Below are 23108 nucleotides of genomic sequence, written 5' to 3' on the forward strand. Positions count from 1 at the left end.
AAATATGAAAAACTATCCAATACACCTTTGGAGGAATTGAAGCTAAGAGGGTTATCACGTACTCCGTAGGGATATATTTTAAAATAATAATAATAAAAAAAAAACACACGACAATATTCTACTAATCATTCTCATGAAGTTTAAAAAACTCCACCAAAAGCGTATAAAATAATATTCCTTTAAATATATACAAGAGTAAAGAAGTATGTTTTAATAAGAATTAAAACTAATTTTTATAAACATAAAATGCGGTGACCTAACCTTTACACAAAACAATTGTATTGAATGTATGTCGCATTTTATATTTTAATCAAATATATTTATTAACATATATGATCATGTTTATAAAACAAATATAACGACTTTTAAGAAAGTTGCGTACGTACTCATTGATGAGTCATAATAAAAGTGAATGCAAGTGTCTCTTTAAACTTTCATTTAATTTTAATGGCATCAACGTAAAAAAAATAAAATTATTTTTTGTATACTTTTACTGCGTAAGTTTAAATGGTAGGGCTATCTAACTTAGTTCCAGTCCCAAGGGAACAGACGGATTATTTCCAGTGCAGTGTCACAGCTTGGCTCTACATCTCCACGGCAAGAGCTAGTTTCTTTTCGTTTTCTCAGCGATTATTTAACTAAATCTTCAAGCTTTGTTAGTTACTATATAATTTAATTTAAACTAAATCTTATCATCTCTTTCTCTTTTGACATAATGTTAAAGTGAGTAAACCCATTTTATCTTAACTAAGTGTGACCACACAACCAGCATCGAAGAGAGAGTAGAGTGTGAGTGCTTTCCAAAGGATTTTGATTTTCCTTGCCATTTACATCTCATATTTACAGAATAATTGCCCTCGACTCGGCCTACAAAATTACCCAGGATTTCTTTTCCCAATCCCTTTTTACCTTTTACCTTGCAAACGCTTATACACAACAAGATAAATCGCTATCTAAATAGCAACACATATAGTGAATACTAACGGTAAAAAAAAAAAAAAAAAGAAAAGAAAAAAGATGCTGCTTTTCCCTTTCCTTGTCTTTCTTTCCGCGCATTTCTGGCCCTCAAGAGTAACATTAACATTCATTATTATCTTTCAACTGTCTTTTCTATGGTTCTGACGACTTCCAACACCGTAGCATTGCAAAAGAAACATCTTTTACAATTTAAAAGATGCCTAGTTATGCAACCAAAGCAAGACCTATGAGAACATGGTGCAAACTGTGCATCTGCTTCACAAGCATAACAGATACAGCACATACCGTCGTCTGCATCCGTTACTCCACATTGCAGCCCCTCAATCTTCTGTGGCTCAGTATGGCTGATGAGGAGGCTCAAGAAATCCTCTAGCTGACAAAGTTTAGGAAGATATGCTTCTCCTCTAAAAGATGTAGCCTGCAATTTCAAGGTGAAACCAAGTTCAAGATCGTAAAGGCAGTCAACTGAAGTCTTGAAATGAAATGAAAAAGTTTCCTCAGCTTGTTAACACCCGTGCAAATGCCATAAAGCACAAAGAAACATGATGAACTCTTGGAGAAATTAAAGGCTAAGAGTACTAACCCAATTATACTCTAACAGGTACTGGAAACCATAATGCATGGTTTCAGGGCAATCCATGCTTGCAAATACACTCACAACATCATTCTCTTCCTTCAATTCTGCCTCTGCACTAGCATCCAACAAATTTACAATGATCCCTACTAGAGGGGCTAATATCATGCCTCTGTTTACTTTCTCTAAAGATTGACCATGCCGTCTAAGTAACCTGTTCATAAATGCAATAATATGAGAAAAAAGAATGTAAACAAGTAATTAATAGCACCATGTTTTTTGTATAACAACTAATGCAGCTATATATTAGTTCAACTGGCTTTTCAAAAAAAATATATATATATTAGTTCAACTGATAACTAAAGCCAATTTGTGAGACCAGTCAGTTCAAATATCTTTAAAAAAGGAGATAATTGGCTAGAACGAAGATATGTCCACTGAAATTTGAAATTTCAAGTCCGAAAAGAAAAAATGAGAAGCAGCGTCTAATATCTATATGCAACTATAATGTGGTACAAGATCCAAAATGTCCAAAATGTTATATCATCAAATATCTTGCATGCAGCTTCGTAATAGTCAATCAAGTAACAAATTGCCTCTCCTTCTGACAATGGACCAGCATCAAATTGGACAGGAATAAAGATATTAGACATTATAATTTAAGAATAAAAAGACAGCCTTATAAGTTAACTCAACCAGAAGACAACTTACAAGTCAAAAAATTCAGAGTCTGCTGCTGTAGTTACATGGTTCAGAATAAAAACAATCAACTCGGTCAGCCTTCTAAGGTTTGTATCAGGGCCTGTGAGGAATGCTTGAGGGATCTCATAGGTACAGAATTCCAACACCCTTGCAAGATTACATGAGAGATCAAATATGACACAGCATTTTCTCGGCTGAAACTCCAATACCTGCAAAGCATGTCTATAACATCAAATCATAGATTCAAAGGAAGATGGGCTCATATGGAAAGAAAAGGAGGGCTAGCCTCACATATGGTATAAATGACAAAAATCAAACCAGCATACTGATAAACAGTTCCAGCCATAAGTCCAAATGTGATAACGTAAAGATTCATTTTGTAACCATAAAAATATCAGCCCACAAGATAAAACCACTTTAATTTTATTCTACCCAAACAAAAAAAGGAATTGCTACTTCACTTGATCCTTTTTTTTTTTTTTGCAAAAAGGCAAAGACAATTCCAATTCATATTCAATCTTTCAGGAGACTAAAAGCCCAAACTAAGTCAATGGCAGTGCTAGGGGATATGTATTGCAGACTTAGCACTGGTTTTCCCAACTCACAAATTTGCAATTAGTCAGTATTCTTGCTCCCAATGTCTGTTTCAGCAACAAGCCCAAGTATGAAACCAAAGACTAATGAGAATCACGCGTACCAGTTTCACATACAATGTTAACTGTTCCTGTGATGCAGGCAGTATAACTTTTATTCTACAACAAAAATGATGCAAGTCATTTACAATCCCACAGATGCTGGGTAGCAAATGTAGGGGTCATGTTTGAATTAAGAGATTAAAAACGGGTAAGATAAATTTTAGCAAGTCATAATGTTAAACTGCTGAAAATATTGGGAATCACCATACATGATTTTCTTTTTAACCCCTGACATTATTGGGCCATCTTTGAACCTACCAGAGTTCATAGTACCAATGCACATAATGCCATGCTTCATTCTTTCCCCTTCTTTTTTTTTTTCAAATGAGCTTAAAAAGGCATTCCTTATGATTCATCTAACATAAAATTCCTTGCATACCCCAGTCATTTTTCTCTCACACCTTACACATACCAAATGCTCCTCACAAAATCATCATAAATCCTCTCTGCATTCAGCTATAACAAACGCACACTGCATGCCATCCATGAACACAAAGATAATATTCCATCTTATCCATGTTTTAAAGTAGGACTAAACCAGCACCAAACATGCAATTTTAGATTGCTTCCAAAAATTAGAGGAAAAATAAGTATACATATAAATTCAAAATTTTGTCAAAAAAAGTACTTGGATTTCAGAGACCATTAGCATAATAGTCATATAGCAAGGAAAATGATGACAAGAAATACAATCTTTGGATTCCATACATTTTACCTTTTGACCCTTTCCCTATCCCAAAAGGTAGTAGTATTTATAAGGACATTTCAGTACTGTCATGTTTTGAAACTAGGGAGTATCCGCCTTTTTCAGAAACATGTGTTATGACATTGTTTTTTTCATTTTTTCAGTTTTATCCTAGTTTTCTATTTCTTTTTTTTTTTTCCAGTTTTATACTAGGTGGCTACTTTCTGAATGTAATAGAAAAGAAGTAGATAATGTGCATATAAGTCTGAAGAGATGCAAGGTCACTAAGTTAAGAAGAAAAAGGGTGAGAAAAAAATAGGTATAGATAATGAAAAGCACAAATACACAACCACCATAAAGGTTATTTAAAGTAACAAAGCAGGAGATAGTTGTCTGAGCGTGAATGTAATTATACCTGGTATTTTTCTTGCATTTCTCGAATGGAAACAGAGAATTCAGTCATTGACCAGCTAAGAGTGTTGAACAGACGATTGAGAAAAGCTGAGAACAACTCTTCATCATTGATGCAAGCTTCACGCAGAAGTCTCTTTAAAAATAAAGAGACCCACATAGGGCAAAAGTTAGAAACAGAAGTGATTTTGGGGAGAGAAAGATGATCGACAAGCAATAGTGATGGTTTCACTATTCACCTGGAAAATAACTGAGGATGATGAAGATTCTCCATGCTTAGAAGAACCAAATCCAGAACCCTTGCATAGCCGCAGAAGAATATTAGTAACTGGTACCCAAGATCGGTTATCAAATGCTGATAGTAATGCCTTTGGCATAGTCTGTTTGGCTGCTTCATTGTTCTCAAAAGCTGCCAAATACTCCCTGTACTGCACCAGGACTGATATTGACTGGAGAAGAAGATCCCTTAAGTCTGCACTTGATATTCTTGGATCATTGAAGTGGGTAACTACAAATGTCACCTGATGAACAACCCACAAAACTCAGACCAAAACTCATACTAGAATGAACAAAGAACAATCCAAAATTACTTCACTGAGCTAATACTACATCAGGTTAAAAATATGTTAAGTTTCAGAGATAACACGGTAATGTGCTTTTCGGAATTCTGAAATTAGGAGCTAGGAACATGTCAATTCCCTAACCACCACAAGCAACAAACAGAATAGAAACTGATTATTAAAGTTTTAAACGTGTATTAACCAGAATCTTCTGAATGTTTAATCAACAATGTTCATACAGTGAGAAACAGAGTTGATAAGCAACATCCAAAAATTTATCCAATTAATATAACTTTATATAGTCATATATGAGAAACAAGGTACATTTTTACTCAAGTGAACATCCAAATTGGGAGTATAAAATCTAGAAAGAGAGAAAATAACCAAAAAAAAAAAAAGAGAGGTTTCCATGTCCATGTTATAAGACTAATGTCAAACCATAATGAAAAAACAAAAATTAGCAGAAAGCAAATTGTTAATGGGCTTAAGAGCTTGTGCACAATCATTGTTCTCTTGCCAGGGAATATTGTAAGAATCTTAAGAACATCAAAACAGTTAATGACTGCAGAGCATATATGTTACACTTTACAGAGAGCTGTTTCATTGTGCAGCACATCATTCCATGAAATAAGATTAACAGTGGAATATTCAAAAGATCACACCTGTCCTTTGAGATGTTTATGGCATTTTCATTTACATATACAACCATTTTTGCTTTATAAAATGCAATGCTGAGAGTGTAAGAAATGAGGCAACTTGTAACAAAACAGTAAAATCCATCACAAGACTGTTCAAAACAAGCTCTGACGAGTAAACTGTAGATAACTATAACAAAATACAAAACTCAAGGCAAATCATAAAATCAGATCAATAGACAGAACATACAAATGAAGTAAGTCCTTGCTTGATAAATATTGCAGGCGGGACAAATGGAGGATCACTCTTACGCAAGACATGAAAGCAGTCAACCTGAAACCATAACAGGGGAAATTACTACTAATTGAGAAGAAAAAAGGAAAATAGACATGAAGTGGAAGCGCATTAAGTAAGAATTTAGAAAGGCCCATATGCCAATTCAAGCATAGCAAACGTCGTCTATAAGCAGATTTTAAAACATAAATGCACTATCAAATATACAGAAAACTGATTTGAAAAAACGCAAATCCTTCTTCAATATCTTGCCGGGAATCTTTTATTTACTAGGTAATATATCCTACCAGGATATATGTTGATAGCATTCACTGGCATTGAATTCTCAAAAACCAAAACAACAAAACTGTTGGGTTGAAGTTCCATTTAGTAGCTTAATCAAGTAGCTCTCCAATTACAAATGAATTCAATGTTTAAAGGTTTCTTGTTCAATTCACTTATAAACTGCAATTACTTAATATATGTTTTAGAAGGAATGTAAACATTGTGTGTGTGTAAACTCAAATGAAAGAACATTTTTCCATACAATATGCAACACACACAATTGATCTTATATAGTCTTATCTTGATTCAAATTGGAAAAACAAAGCATAATATAGTTGAAGGAAGACTTATATTACCAGAGCTTCAAGGTAAAACTCAGGGATGTAGATAAACACTGAATCCAATTTGCTAAGAACCAGTAGCAATTGCACAATCCACATGCATGTGGCATACATTCCTCTCTGCTTCCATTGGGAAAATAGAGAGACACGATACCTGTTAATCAAGACAAAAGAACCAACTATGAGCATATAAAGGACTCAACCAAACTAATTTCACCTGTTAGAATATGAATTTTTCACCCGAACAAATACAAGAAAAAGGAACCATATCTTCCAGTTCTAATTTCTTAAAACAGTGAGCCTTGCTCCAGATAATAGGTATACTGAGAAACATCAATTCAATAAGCAAGTGCACACTCACACAAGCATGCATACATGTAGCATAAACTGTGACTTCCAATTCTAATTTCACAAATGAAGAGCAAATAAAGGCAATCACTGCTCAGACAGTTGACATGGATACAACATTAAATTGCCTTCTATCATATGTAAATCTCCTTTGTAGACGTTAGATTGACAGTCAGATACCATAAGAATCCTTACAAAGAGTACAAACTTAATGAGTGAAAAACAAAAAAAAAAAAGGTTACTGAGTCCAGTAGATGTTTACTCAGGCTAAAACTTACAAAGAGAAATTGAATACATCCATTTGTGTAATGTACCTTAACCGGCCATAACTGAATTTGACAGACAATTGTATAAAACAGATCTTTAACTAAGAACACAAAAAAATCTCCATATGTCCACATAACAACTTTGGTTCAAACATTAATGAAAACTTTATTTCCTTGTCACTACTTTGGTGGGGAAACCAGATTAGTATGCAAAAAGTTTATTAAGAAAAAAATGAACTCAAAGTCCAAAGAATGGCTCAGGTTTGGCAAAGATAAAAATACAAGTCTCGCAAGCAATCAAACCTAAATAAGTCCACAAGAACATAGCTTTTGAAGTGTCCACCTTGATGTTTGAAATAATAAAATGAATCAAGAATTATAATCATACCACATAATTATAATCATTATCGCTGTAAATTTAATAACTAAAGCTAGATAAGTCTCCTCAGATCTAAGACTTCAAAACTGCATATCATAACATAAATACTTTGTTAACATCATAAATGAAATACAATGTATCACTTGAACACCAAGGGATAAACCAAAACAAGAAAAGCGCACAAGCAAATTAAACGACTGAAAAAAATGGGACCTAGAAAATAGAAAGGAACCATGGAATAAAAAACTAATCTTAGTTATCTTACCATGTGCAATGTCTGACACAATCAATAACTTCTTCACGATTTTTATTACGAGTCTCCTTCAAACGCTTTAATTGCTCACTGCAAGCTTGTTCCCGTATTTGTTTATCCGCTTCTTCCAGGAGGGATATCGACTGTGACTGTTGAGACATGTAATATGACGCCTATAAAAGGAATATTTTCTCTCAGTTTTTTTCATCATTAAAGACGAGAAGAATGGGAAAAGCAATTACTACTCAAGGGAGACGCAAATATTCAATTCCTCATGGTAAAGATCATAAAAATCAATTAAAAAAAAGAACAAGAATATTGTAGAGAAAAACGCTTCAGAACAAAAACAAAAACAGAAGTATCCTTGTCACTACTTCAACATGTTAAGATCAATAAAGCATTTTGCGTCATTCAGGTGGACCTTGAATTTGAAACATGAAATAAAAATATTAATAATAAGTTAAACACACTCAAAATTCAATACTACAAGACACACAAAGCATAGATTTTTATCATGGTTAAAATTGACAACTTCGTCACACATCCTCAGCAGGTTGCAAACTATTACTATGCAAAACAGTATACTGACATAACTATCAGGTCTCAGGCACACAAAGACATATAATTAAGCACCGAACACCAAAGTTACATAACATAGCCTGACAACCACTAGACCTATAAAAGAATATGGAGTGGCATGAATATGTGAGAAAGATACCAATCATCCTCAAACTACAAAGTCAAACAGTTGAAACCCCCAAGTGATTTTCTTCTCCTAGTATAGCAATCATAAAAACCATCCTCTAACAAATATGCCATCAACTCTAACATTCAGCTAAACATGTCAAAGCAGATTGTACAACAAAAAAAGTTCCCCATTACTTTGCAATACATAGAGTTCAACCACTGTCTCAAGAGATAATGAGAAGCATCTCTCCTTTCTTCTTTTCCTTTCATTCTTAAAAATGGAAAAATAAAATATAGTCATTCACGAAATGGTGTTCTACATACATGGAATATCCGCACAGAAAACATAAAATACAGCTGGAGTTCAAAATTATTGATAAACAAAAGAACAAAGCAGTAATTAAATATTTATTTGAATCAGTAAGGCCAGCTTCCATCCCTTCACAATCACTTGTGTATGTTAGTTTTGTTGATTTCACTTTAAGTTACACCTCAAATATTTTATAAATAGCATTAACAAAATAAGCAAATTTTAAAATCAAACCAACTTTACTATATCTAGCACCACAAGAAAAATAGACCATTGCTTGTAGAAACAATGAAAACTACCACACTCAGCATTTTGTGTATGCAGATAAAGTGGTGAAGCACCCTAAGCTCTGATGTTTTCACATCTATGGCATGCATAGAAACTTATTTTTCTTAAATTAACTTTTTTAAGGTAACATTTTCATTAAACTTTTCTTGCTTGGCTTATCTCCTATCTAAAGGAACTTCAACCAAACTTTTAAATAAATAAAACTAAATGTAAACTCCAGTTCTTTAACTCCCTTCGCAGATTACCGTTTCTGGAATTTTAGGAAAAACCTATCTAACCTTAGTTCAGTTTAACTCACACTCAAGTACCTCAAATATTTTATGAAAAGCAAAGGAAAAGTATATGCAAATGTAAAAACTAAAAAGCTTGATCATTTAGAATGAAATAAAAACAATTTAGATACACTTTCTTTTCTGGTGAACCAATAACCGCTGCTACACCACAAAAGATAGCCTTCTCGAATCCCACTTTCCCAACATCAGGTTTCTTTTTTGAACCCATGGCTTATTTCCCAACCATTTCTTATATTCCTTCACAAGAAGAGAGCTGTTAGTAGGCCACAAGGCCTCTGACAAAAGTTGTACATGCAATAAGTTTAGGTTAGTTTGCAAAGATTGTGTTGAAGTGTATAATAACAAATTACAATCGTGGAGATATGACTAAGACAATTTCATGTTTCAGCCAAATCCCAGAGGTATTAAATGAAAAGTTTTTGTTGCATAATCTCCAACACTTGGCCATTTTAAGATTAATGAAACTTCATAGGCTCAGAACATCACTATATAAAAGTCAACAAACATCATTTCAACTTCTTGCTAAAGATCATATATAACGTTTAAGACAAAAAGTTCACACAATAAAATTAGGGCATTTACAGGGACTTGATTGGACTTACAAGCCTCCATTTTTCAGTTTACAGGGACTTGGTTGGACTTACAAGCCTCCATTTTTCAGTTTACCAGCTTACATCCAAAAAAGAAGGGTGTAATCTTTTATAATTTTGTCAAAAGATAATCCCACTTTTTTATCTGTCAACAATGTCCACGTTTTAACAATTTTCCACCATTACAAAGTGCGTAAGCAAACAAAGCTGACACAGCATCATTTTAATATTGTTGCAGAAGCTAATGCATCTCCAATGAAATCAAACCATAGTCCCAACCATTGCTAACAGATGCTAAATCATGTGAAACTGAAATAGTAATAAACTATAAAAAGAACAAACTTTATGCACTATTTTGAGAAACTTCCATCAAATGAACTCTCACCTGCTTAAAGTTTGGTGCAAGACCGATGTGATACAATAATAGCAAAGCATCCAGAAGTTCTTCCTCTCTTAGAGTGGTTGAAGACACATCACTGTCCCTAGGTACAGTCCTCATATGCTGGACTGGATGATAACCAAACTCTGATTCTGACTGATCACTGGAACTAGGTTTATCTGCTATCTCATCATTCAAACTTCCTGTGCTACATTCTGCAGCAACCTGAGCAGATCTTTCTGGAATAGAGCTGCAATGGTGACGGGAACTTTTAGTTGCAGTTCTGACAGGATATTTAGAGCACTTTGTAAACTCCACATCATAGCATGAGCAACAACATGGTTTCTGTTTGGTTAAATGAGTTACTCTTGTTTCTTCATCATCCATACAGCCTTCCTCCCACCGAATAACTTCTGCTTCCTGATCATGCAGGGGATGAGATTTTGATAGGTGACCGAATGATCCTCCAAGCCTAGAAATGTCAGCTCTATGTGAATCATTCTTGAGAAACAAACCTATGGGGAAACTTTGGTGGCCACCTCTATGAAGAAAACCAATATCATGACCATGGGAATCACAGCTCTTCAACCACCCACAAATATTCCCTATTCCAAAGCCTTCTGATAGAAAATGGAGAATAACAGTGTACAAAGAAACAAGAACAGAATTGCTTGAAATCCCAGGAGGCGGCACATTTCGATCAGCTCCTCGATTCTTCAATAAAAGGTTCTGTACAAATGTCCTGAATACAGAACCAGGAAATTGGGGAGGTGATATAGGAGGCATGAACTGTATGACTAAGAGACAGAGGTCCCTATGCTTTTCCTCAATCTGGAAAGGGAGAAAGAAAAGATAATTATAGATTAAAATAACACAAAGATTTATGGATTTATTAATGTTGGTTCAATAGGATAACACACTCTAAGCCATTTGCCCCAGCAGAGCCCTGGTGCATTATCCTTATAGGGGCAATTCAACTCTAATATAAAGTTTCTACACACGCAGATATGCATTTTCAATTTTGGATGCAAGAAGAGCCAATGCATTTTCCTCTGGTAGATGCCCCTAATCATGTGGATATTTTCATGACCACCAAATGAGTGATAACTTACATATTGTGTTCATTAACTAGGTGACATTGTAAACATAACTTTACATTAAACTCCATATCTTTTTCAGCACGAAAGTCATCTTGATCTGTAAGAATAAAGAGAATAACCAAGGATATGTTACGGAATCCCACATCGGATAAGTAAGGGAAGGGTCATGGGCTTATAAGCGTGGGTGGTGCACGTTCCAATAGATTAGCCTTTTCAAGAAAGGGTAATGGCCCCGTGACAAAGTGGTATTCAAAGCCAACCTAGACTCAACTCCGATGTCATGCCAAGCACTCCAATGGGTGGAGTTGGCAGGGTGATCCAACCCGCAACAAAGGCATGTGGATTCGGGTGAGAGAGAATGTTACAGAGTTCAGATAGGTAAGGGAGGGGGCCTGGGCTTATAAGCATGAGCGCTGCACATCCCAATAAGTTAGCCTTTTGGCAAGAGGGCAATGGCCCAATGACAAATACGCATTCCTTACGATGAATATTGCACAAATGATAAAACCAAGGTTAATAAACACCTTAAAAGTTAAAACTATCAGGGAAGAACAATTCTGATCTCACATCTTAACATCATTTGGTCCCCAAAAAAAGTCTCAGATTAAATTACCAAGAAAAAAGGGAAGGGAAAAAAATTGACACCATATATATCCACAAAATGTTTCTAGAACTTAAAACTATGCTGAAAAAATATTTGGAAGAAAAAATTATATTCTTTAGCTAACTACTGTAGTGAGGAAAGTTACTAAACCTCAAAGTCATGCATGTATTTTACCTTGTGAATTATGATTCATACTGAACCTATTATTTTACACTATCGATACCTCACTAGACAATAATTCTATAGTATTGATACTACTACAAGATTCTTCATCTTTCCTTCACAACCTAGGTCAAGGCAGCATGGCAACCCAAAAACAAAAAAAAAAAAAAGGTGGGGAAAAAGAGGCAATATTCAACAACATTCAGTTCTAAGCGATGGACAAACCTTACTAACTGCATCAGATAAAGCTGTAGTTGTCAACAACATGCTACTTTCAGACGACACATCCTCACAAGAACCAGGCCACCAAACAGAAGGAATCATGCACTGAAGGTCCTGCTTGTTTGGACTCTTCCGCGATAGAAAACCTTCAAATAAGAAATCAAAATCTGATGACTTCCACCACAACACCATCAATTCTTCACGTCTTACTAAATGGCACGCCAACGCAAGATAAGAATATGATCCTGAATAGGGGCATTCTGTCAAAACCAATGATGCTGTCTTGCAACCACATGAAAGAGCATTTATGATGTGCTCAAACATAACATGTGATCCTTGGAATTCTAGAAAGACATCAAGTACTCTATCCAAACTCAACAGATCATGCGGTGCCTGTACTCCAAATATCCCCATCAAGAACAACAGAAGAGGACCCCACCCAATATATTCAGCACTTTGACAATCTGCTTCAACAACAGAGAAGAACTCCTCGCATATCCCATGAGATACAGGATGAAATATTTCTTCAAGTGAAACAAACCTCTTCAGTCTCCTCAATTTTTCAACTGAAGTCCGCTCAGCTCGCTCCACAGATTGCATATCCAACAGCCTTGATAAGCAATCCAGCAACTGCTTTGCAAAAGAACTAAAAGCAGGAGGTGCTTGAAGGGGAAGGTAGCCATCAATTGGGTATTTAAAGGGGCGAGCACCAAAATTCAATTCACACCGTTCACCCTGAGAAAGAGAAACTGCAGGATAATATCCAAATCCAGGCCCCATTTTCCGAATGCCAGAAAATGCCAGTCCAAGAGAAACACCATTCCTATAGAATGAAATCTCATCATGATCCAAGTCTATACAGCATCCAATTACATCACCTGCCACCCATGACTGACCATACGGCTCAGGTTTCTTGTTCCATTTGCTAACTCTTCTGCCATCAAAAGCATATGAATCATCAGCATCACCTACACCCTTATGGTCAGTGAATGGACAGGAAATAGTAGCCCATCCAAGCTGTTGTATACCAGAAGTCTCCAAAATTACTTCATACATCCATTTCCCTTTCCAAACACAGGCGTTAGCTCTGGCGCTACTGAACACTGCTAAGCTCTCTAAAAGCAAAGGCGGCTTAATGATTCTAATTTCACCACAAATACTGAATTCTTCAAGACCAACGACATCGGGTCCCATGCCATTGTTAACAATACCAACCCCATCCCTGTTACTAACCAAAGCCTCTGAATTTAAATACAAGTGATTTTTTATAATAGAACGAATTAGAATGCTGTCAATGGGACCACTCAACGGACCAAGTGATTTATTGGGAAGTCCAAAGACATATTCAAGAGCTCTCTCCACGGATTGATGACCAAAATCATCACAATATGATATGAGACGGGCTTTCGACAAATTTTCCTTCTCATCCTCACTATTTAATATCACAGCCAAACCAGAAGAAAGCCCGCCAATCCGGAGGCTATCTTCTGCCATTCCCAATAACAATAACCACTATATACCAAACTTAACTCAAAATCCAAATCGTTGTCCAGTGTAAATTCAATTTTATTCTTTTAACACATATAAATTTTTCTTAACCCTAGTAAAGATATCCCATCCTCTTCACCCTGAAACTGCAAAATATGCAATTCAATTTCAAAACCAATCCACATAGAACCAAAAAAAAGAAATCAAAGAATCACATATTCCATAAACACAAATCACGAGAAAAAAAATAAATGATATCGAAACTAAATTAACCACACACAATCATTAAACATTATGCCTAATTCCAGAAATTCTCATTTCCCTTGTGTGGTTTCCCTCGAAAATTAATAAAGTAACAACTAGAAATTTAAATTTGAAGAATTGAAAAATAGAGGAACTTACATGCGCGCGTTTTACGTTGCTGTTACTCGAAATTGCAAAGGCGGCGGTCTCAAGCTAGGGCTTTCATGTCATTTAGGGAAAAATAAAATTACAACTCTAATTTAATTGAGAGAAAGAGAGAATAAAAATCTAACAGTATTAGTACTAGTAGTAGCAGTATTTTTCTTCTTTTCCTGTTTCCAATGATAGAAAAAGGGAGAAATGGAGTGTTTGGACTCCCAAGCCGTGAGAAGTTTCCTAACAATCAGAAATTTTTGCCCCAGAGCTTGGAAAAAGTGAAACGGTGCGAACCAGGGGCTGCGCCCCGCGGCCCAACGCTGAATCGAGCAAGCCCAGGGTTCGCGTGACCAACACGTGTATTGGTCTTCGCCGTTGATGACGTGGCTGCTGATGCTAATTTGCGCCTCCTCTTGATTTGCACATTTTTATGCTCGTTCCTGTAACTCGATCAATTGATTGGAGCAAAACTTGCTTATGATTGCTCATACGAAAAGGGCGTAAAGACCTTTTTTTTCTTTATCGACGTGAATCCAATCCAAAAAAATCTTAACCTTCATCGACGATAGTACTTATTTTCACTTCAATGATAAATTATTATAATATATTTCTTATCCCTATTAATTATAAATTTAACTAATTTTATAATTTATTATAAAAAGTTAATCAAATAACAGAAAATGAATTAAATTCAAATTTACCTACTTTCTTGAGTACACAAATTAACAATGATAACTACCCAATTTGTTAAAAATGTGATTCCTGTATGTTAATATGACAAATTTTTAATAATGTACCTAATAACTTTGATGAAGGCAGGCCATGTTCTCTACTAATGTAAAGAGAAAACAATGACAGCATAGAAAGCATGCAACTAGTCAAAAACACATGAGCCCTAAAAGTGTGTTTCAATTTTACTAAAAAAAATTGAATACTTATAGAGCAAGCTACAAAGCTACAATCCAAATGGCAGTCCTTATCTATCATTTTATATGGTATCCTACAATTAGCTCCAAGAGTTGGCAAAATTCGATTTGAACACCAAGTTAAATAGAATTTTAAAATTGTCGGTGCATAAAAATAAGAAAAATCAGTTTTATATCTTAACTAGATTCTTATCATTTTTTTAAGTAAAGGATAAGCACAGATATCAATATAATTGTTAATGTTATAAAGGTATAAAAAAAATACTTTTCACATTTTTGAAGATATATAATTTGAATTAAATCAACAAGATAATAACAGATTTATGATTTTGTATAAGAAGTGATTAAAGAATAATTATACAAAATCATAGATCATATTAATAATTTAATTTTAAAAAAAACTAAAAAATTAAAAAAACAATTACTATTTTCGATTTGCTCCTATGACAAGACATAATCTTTATATTAGAAGTTGGTTGTTTGGTAACAATCAAGTGCCTAAAAAACAATTTTTGATTGACTTGTGCATGATAAATTTTACCAAATTTGCTTACCCATTATAAAGATAATGTATTGCTCAATATATGATTAAAGCAACCGAACAAAGTTTTGTGTTTAAAGTTCTGAAAACTCGCCGACACTTGCATTGGATTTTATTGTCCATATGTTGCTGACATTATTCGCTACTAAGTTAGGGGAGATTGACAAGTGTAGATAGGAATGAATCTATAGAAATATAGATGGCTTTGCGACATTGGTGAATGGTGCTGTTATTATCAAGCATGTCTGCTGGGGGAAAAACGCAACAGTTGATTAGTGATCCTAGGAAGGATGCCCACTCAATGACCTCTCTCAAAAGCCTATATTCGATGCCACCCAAAGTGGCGAACTCTGCACCATGGCTGAACTAAAATGCTCTACCGTCAGTGCCCAACTTGTAGCAATCGAGAGTTAAAGTTGAAATATGAACTCGCTTTTTCAACAAAAAAACAAATGAAGCAGCAGATCACCTGATTCTCACGAGTTTCCCGATTAAAGGTTCACACCGGGTACACGTGCAAGTTATGGATGTGTGGTGCTGATGATGAATACAGGTGGCATCCCAACAAGACAATAGATAATTAAATAATTATAAAAACAATAGTAGACTATTCCTAACCTGTTTGTGGATCAAAGTTACATGTGTTCGTTCTAAAAAAAAAAGTAACAGAAGGGAATACTATTTATAGTTATGGACTTAAGTTCATAGTGACTCGAGCTCGGGTCCATAACCTAAAACAGACAAGGCAGAGACCCACTAGAAAGCCGAACCTGTTTCCACTATTGCCCTACTGGATTGGGTACTTGGTTTTCCAGGGAAGCATCAATGTGGGTTTTTTTTTTTTTCTTTCTGTTAATTGAAAATTGAGGGAAATAAAAAGTATGGAAGAATTGTAATGTGGTCCTTCCTTTTTTAACGATTAATTTAATTAGAGTGAAAGGATTATTTAGTGATTTCTTATTTTCTTTCTTAGAGACAAATATTTTATTTTTTCAATATATAAATATTAAAATATGACACTTTATTAGAATTTCATATTTCAATTTGAAGATTTTAATTTTGAATCTTGAAAAAATATAAGAGAAAATTTATGAGATGAACGACTACCTCTCATTTGTGTAATTCAACATCACATATATAAAAAAAATTATTGTTTTATGTTTTAGAATAATGAGAAATAGTAACTATTATTAATCTATTGTATTTAAAAGTTATATATCATTGAAAGGAGACTTTTTTAATTAGATTTATAAAAAAAAAATGTAAAGACCCTTTTAATTGCTTTATTGTTTTTTTTATTTTTGGTTTCATAGTAGACAATAAAAAAATTTCTTATATTTTTATTCATTTTATCTTCTCTCGAAACATTTATATTTACTTTAAAGAACATTTAGATTTACTTAATTTTAACGAAACTAGAGACTACGATATAATTATTGTGATATCTCCACCAGTGTATCTAAAGTCAAGTTTGGCCAGTCATTGCAATCTGTGTCGATCCACACCCTAAATCATTTGGCATATTGGCTTGTTTCGTTCCATATTTAATTGGATACATCATATTCACCCTTTTGTTTCCCTCTTGAGAATTTCATACACTATATCTCTTTTTATAATTCGTTTTATTTATCCTCGACATTACTCATTTGTTATTGGCTACTCACCTGTTTATAGTCTTAGACAAAATTTACTACTCAATTAGGGTTACATTCCCAAACAACTTGACTCATCGACGTGCCTCGTGGTGCGATAGGGGTCCAGGCACAACAATGCTCTCACCTTCTCCAATGATCTAAATTTGATTTTTTGAATATAAAAGTACATTTTACTATTTTAAGTTACATATTGATGTGTTATTTATTTAAAATTTCATATGTATTATTTAAAATTATATTTTATTTCATGACATTTCTATTAATTTTTTCTGATTTTTAAGGAAAACGGTATTTGTTTGGTTTTTGTGTCCCATGAAAATGATTTTATGATTTTTTTTCAAGTATCAAATTGATAATATTACTATAATTTGAGTACATAATATGTAATTAAGTTATTTTTGCTTGTTATTTTTCATTCAAAAGAGAATTTGTGATGATTTTATTTGAAATACAAATATAATACAATCATAGGATACTTAAAAAGTATTAAAATTGATAGTGATACTTTTAAGAGTGGGTTAAAATTATAAATAATAATAATAAATAAATAAAAAATACAAAAAGCTGCATACACCATTTGTATTTTTTAAAATAAAATTCCAATACACCATAAATTAAAAGGGAAGGAGACAGAAGATAAGGTTAATCATAGTCAACGTAAATTGTGATGTTTGTAATAAATCACGAAAATAGAGCAAAGAATAAAATTATGTATAAAAGGTTAATACTAAAAAGTAGAATTATAATTAATTAAAACTAAATAATAACTAAAATATTATGTCATGAATTTTAAATCTGTAGGAAAAAAATAGGGTGAATCTTGCAAATATAAACATAAACTTTTTACTATTTATCAAATATGTCTTTTGGGTTGAGAATATAAAAATACAATTTATAAATTTATTTAAAATTTATTTTTCAAAGTTTAACACCGCATGTTGAATGTAAATTTCAATATGCGACATTTGATATTATAATAGATTCAAACATTTCCTGATGTGGGACTTCATGAAAGATATAAATGTAAAGATAGACTTAAACTAATGTAAGACTTTTTTTCTTCTATGAGTAAAGAGTCAATGCAATAAAGATATCCTACGATTGAGTAAAGTAAAATGTCATGGATTAAAAATAAGGTGGGACTTGAGAATATAAATATAAACCTTTCACTATCTATTAAGCATATTTTTTGGATTAAGAATGTGAGCTTATGATTTATAGATTTATTTGAATTTTATTTTCAAACTTAAAAAATGCACAAGATTATAATTAAATTTTGATTAGTGATAACTACACCAACCTTATTATAAGTAATTTATGTAAAAATAATATTATTCATTTTATTTTAAAAAATAATTTTCTTACTTTTTATATTTAAACGCATTTTTTTTCAAATTTTATTCATGAAAATTAGTATGCGACGACTGGCGTTCACCGTGATTCGAACCTGGGATACGCTCAATGACATTACCTAAATCTATCCCTCGGTAAAACCCTGGTTCGGCCGTCTCCCTCGCGATCCATTCTTGTCACAGCCAAAACCCTAATATCGGACCCAACAACTGAAAGAAGAAAGTAACGCAAAAGAAGAAGAAGAAGATGAGACATCCATGGCGATTTCTTCTCTTCCGAAGATATCCGCGGTCTCCTCTCCTAGTTCCCACCATGTCCCAGGTATTCCCTCCTTCCATTCCTCCTCCTCCTCGTACTCGCTCATTCCACAACATTTCTTCACACTCTCATTTCACAAACCCCTTCAACATGAAGAAAGAACTATCCATGATAAATTGCAAAAGCAGCACCATCAATCATTGTAGTTTCTCATCCGAGGCAGCCGTTGAAGAAAAAGAACCAGATCATGTTTTGGTAACTGTGACTGGTATTTTCACTAGACTTAATGATAGGAATGATATAAAGAGAGAATTGGAGTTAAATGATGTTGTTTTTAGCCATGATATGATTTTGAAGGTTTTGAGGAATGTTGAGTCTAGTCCTGATGTTGCAAGGAGATTTTTTGATTGTATTTTGGAGAGCAATTTGGAGAAATTGAGCTCAAAATCGTATAACCTGATGCTAGGTATTTTGGGTGTCAATGGGTGGGTTGAGGAATTTTGGAGTTTGGTTGATGTCATGAAGCAGAAAGGATACGGTATCTCTGGTGGTGTCCGCGACAGAGTTGCAGCGAAGTTTGAGAAGGACGGGTTGGAGAGCGATTTGGAGAGATTGAAAGGGGTTTTTGCCTCGGGATCAGTGGATAGTTCAATGGAAAAGTTTTGTTCTAGGGTGTGTAAGATTGTTAGGAGCAATGTGTGGGGGGATGATGTTGAGGAGAGGTTGCGTGATCTGAATGTTGCATTTTCAAGTGATTTGGTGAAAATGGTTTTGGAAAATCTTGGCACAGAACCAACAAAAGCATTTATACTTTTTAGGTGGGCTGAGGAGTGCGGTTTGTTGAAGCATGATCAGCAGAGTTATAATGCTATAGCGAGGGTTTTGGGGAGGGAAGATTGCATTGATAGGTTTTGGAAGGTTGTTGATGAAATGAAAAGTATCGGGTATGAAATGGAAATGGAGACTTATGTTAAGGTTTTAGGGCGCTTTTGTAAGAGGAAGATGATTAAGGAAGCCGTAGACTTGTATGAGTTTAAAATGGCTAGTTGCAATAAGCCTTCTGTGAGTTGTTGTACCTTTCTGCTGAGGAAAATAGTGGTGAGTAAACAATTGGACATGGATTTGTTTTCCAGAGTTGTGAGGGTTTTTAAGGAGAGTGGGAATGTCTTGACAGATTCTATGGTTGATGCAGTTCTCAGATCTTTGACAAGTGTTGGTAGACTTGGTGAATGCAACAAGGTTCTAAAAGTAATGGAGGAAGGTGGGTTTGTAGCTGGCCGTAATTTGCAGAGTAAAATTGCTTTTAGACTTGCTAGTGCTGGTAAAAAAGATGAAACTGCTGAGTTTATGGATTATGTTGCAGCATCAAATACTAATTTAGATCACAAGGCATGGGGATCTTTAATTGAAGGGTGTTGTGCTGCTGGGGATCTTGAGACAGCATTAGCTTATTTCCAAAATATGGTTGAAAAAGAAGGGGTCTTTTATGCTGGTTATGCCTTTGAATGGTTGGTAAATTCTTATTGCAGCAGGAAAAGAGCGATGGATGCATGCAAGCTTCTGCACAAGTACGTTAGTGAGAATCAGTTAAGGCCATGGCATACTACGTACAAGGAATTGATAAGGAAGTTACTGGCTCAGGGTGGATTTAGAGATGGTTTAAGTCTCTTGGGCTTGATGAAAGATCATGGTTTCCCACCCTTTGTGGATCCATTCATTGATTATGTATCAAAGTCTGGAAGTAGCGAAGATGCTATTGCTTTTCTCAAGTCTATGACATCAAAAAGGTTTCCATCTCTGTCAGTGGTTCTCCGTGTTTTTGAAGCCTTTTTTAAAGCTGCAAGGCAAAATGAAGCACAAGATTTATTGTCAAAATGCCCAGGTTACATTCGTAACCATGCAGATGTTTTGAATCTCTTTTGTTCCAAGAAATCAGGTCAAGCTGTTGCTGCACCTCCTGCGATTGCTTAGGCTTCATTGACTGTGTTTCAGATTGTACTTTAATTGATTAGGATGGCATTTGTTCTAAAAGTTTGCCATGAGATTTTCAACATCAATCATTAAAATGTGTTGTCCTCTGGCTTCAACTTGCAAAGAAAAATCAAAAGAATTTAGGATTTTCATGATTTTTCCCTGTTAGTGCTTTACAATTGCATATGGAGTCAATTTTAGGAGGATGCCTCCACTGTGGGTATTATCAAATGAAACAATGCCTCGCATAAGTCTATTGAGGGTTTCCTCAAAGTTTTGGTTGAGTCCAACTAACTCTGAGCATGTGAACTTGGGCATAAGTTTTACCGTCTCCCTCATATGATGCTGTTTTGATGAAATGACTTGGATCATTATCTGGACGTTATCTAAACTATTTTTTGGATTTGCTACCTGATTGATTACCTTATCCTGTAAATATGCTATAGGTTCAGTTGTCATTTTTTGTTTATTAACTGGTTATGGTAATAAGCCTCCGTACAATATGCTTGTAGTTACGGTGAAAGTGATTCCTTGGCAGGTAATGAATTTTGAGACCAATCAAAAGATGTTTATTTCACAACTACTCCATATGGATATGTCATGTCCATGAAACAGCAAAATAAAATTCTTTTACTCTAAGATGGGGTTTGATATTTTACAATACAATGTGATTATAGATAATGTGATTGTAAATAATGTGACTGTAAATAATGTAATTATAGGAAAAATAACATTACATTACTTGGTATGCAAGCAAAATAATGATTAAAATGTAAAAAATATAATATTACAGCGTTTGATTTATCAATATTTTACTGAGAATGTAATGTTAATTTTCAAAATTATCTTTATTTATTAAAATATAATTTTAATATATTTATATATTTTTTTATTAATTTTTATATAATATCATCTCTTAAATATATTTTTAATATCATATATTTTATTTTTATTTTTTATTATAATCTTATATATTTTATTTTCACTTTTTTAATATAATTTTTATATTATATATTTTATTTTAATATTTTTTATTTTAATTATAACGTTACAAAATTTTTTTAATAAGACAATAAAATTGAAGGGTAAAAGTATTTTTAAAAATATTACAGAATGCAATGTAAAGTGATTGTTTTAGTTTTGAATTACAATTACATTACATCACTTAGCTGTAATGTGATTGTATTATAATATTATATTACAGTGATTTATTGTAAAATAAATACTGTAATATAATTTAATTAAACATATTATAAGGAATGTGCTTTCACTTTTCTCCGAGTATTTGGTTTAATGATACATGTATGTAACTTTTGCTCAAAAAGCTAAGCTTGAAGCCGCTTTTCATCAAATTAACAAAAAAATAAAAATAATAATAAAAAAGGGACTGCATGTAATAACATTCTGCAGACTTGTTTATTGAGAAACGTAAAGTTCTTGGTGGTGCAGGACCATGGTTAGCGTAAATTAGGTATCTTGACATTAAGCTTTTATGCAGAATAAGGAGTTTTAAGCTTAACGAATGCTATTCAATGCTACTGTGCAATTATCTCAACACCTGACCCCGTATCAAGGCTTCTGCTACTTCTTGTTTTGGCATGGGCTTCGACAGCTGGACCTTTATTTATTTCTGAGAAGCACTCTGGTTATGACGAAGATATATGGAACAGATACAATACAAAAAACACAGGCAAGGGCACTGATGTAATTGTCTGTTAATATGCTAGTACTGTTTGACAAAAATTTACAATTTTCCTTTTCTTTTTGTTGGATGGAAACAATTTTCTGTTTTGGTAGGAAAAAGTCAAATTATTCAAATTTGGATTTTATACTTACTTTTAAAGAGAAAATTATGAGGAATAATTTTTCTTAATAAGGATATTTTGAAAATAAGTATCAAAATAAATTTAATTATTTTTAATCATATTTAACCATGATTTGATAAAAATACTCTTAAAATTATTTTAAATAAATTAAATCATTCATCACAAGTTTTCTTCATTTGTACTTCTGATTTCTCTCTCACCATCTCATTTTTTCAAATTTTATCGATTTTTCTCTTCGGTATTCGTCTGCTATGCTTTTGATTTTTCTTTCTCTTACGTTTTTAGATTTTTCTTTCTTATGTTTTGAAGATACCAAGCAATGATTTTAATGTGTTTAGGTGAGTGACTATTTGGAGAATTTAATTTTTAGGTATTTTGGATAAAACTAAAATGGTATAAATGATTTTAGATGTTTGAAATAGCTCTTAATTGAATCAATTCGGGATCTCGACACCAATAAACTTAAAAATTTGAAATTTATAAATTTAAGTTTTCAAAGAAATTTTTTTTTATTTTAAGTTGAAATACGTGTTTTAGATAAAAAAATTTATATTTTAATTTATGAAAACATGTTAGAAACACTTTAATCGGTGTCAAATTGTCAACAAAAAAAAAACAATGAAGAGAGTTTAGAGGATTTGAAGTTTTTGTTTGTAAGTAATAACAACAT

At 33.5% G+C, this 23108-nt stretch overlaps 2 protein-coding genes across 2 annotated transcripts; one reads left to right on the top strand and one right to left on the bottom strand.

Annotated features, from left to right (window-relative positions):
• On the bottom strand, positions 789-14143 carry LOC18611662 (E3 ubiquitin-protein ligase RKP). The gene is made up of 11 exons (XM_007048035.2): positions 13912-14143; positions 12025-13655; positions 9940-10764; positions 7399-7559; positions 6156-6294; positions 5491-5574; positions 4285-4566; positions 4050-4181; positions 2264-2463; positions 1562-1766; positions 789-1396 (listed from the first exon to the last, which is right to left on the bottom strand). The coding sequence occupies exons 2-11, from the start codon at positions 13513-13515 to the stop codon at positions 1091-1093; spliced, it is 3825 nt and encodes a 1274-aa protein (XP_007048097.2). The 5' UTR covers positions 13516-13655; positions 13912-14143; the 3' UTR covers positions 789-1090.
• Positions 18461-20902, top strand: LOC18611663 (pentatricopeptide repeat-containing protein At3g02490, mitochondrial). Its single transcript, XM_018114439.1, has one exon. The coding sequence runs from the start codon at positions 18630-18632 to the stop codon at positions 20610-20612; it is 1983 nt and encodes a 660-aa protein (XP_017969928.1). The 5' UTR covers positions 18461-18629; the 3' UTR covers positions 20613-20902.

Source organism: Theobroma cacao, chromosome 1 (genome assembly GCF_000208745.1).
Source record: "Theobroma cacao cultivar B97-61/B2 chromosome 1, Criollo_cocoa_genome_V2, whole genome shotgun sequence".
Lineage (NCBI taxonomy): Eukaryota > Viridiplantae > Streptophyta > Magnoliopsida > Malvales > Malvaceae > Theobroma > Theobroma cacao.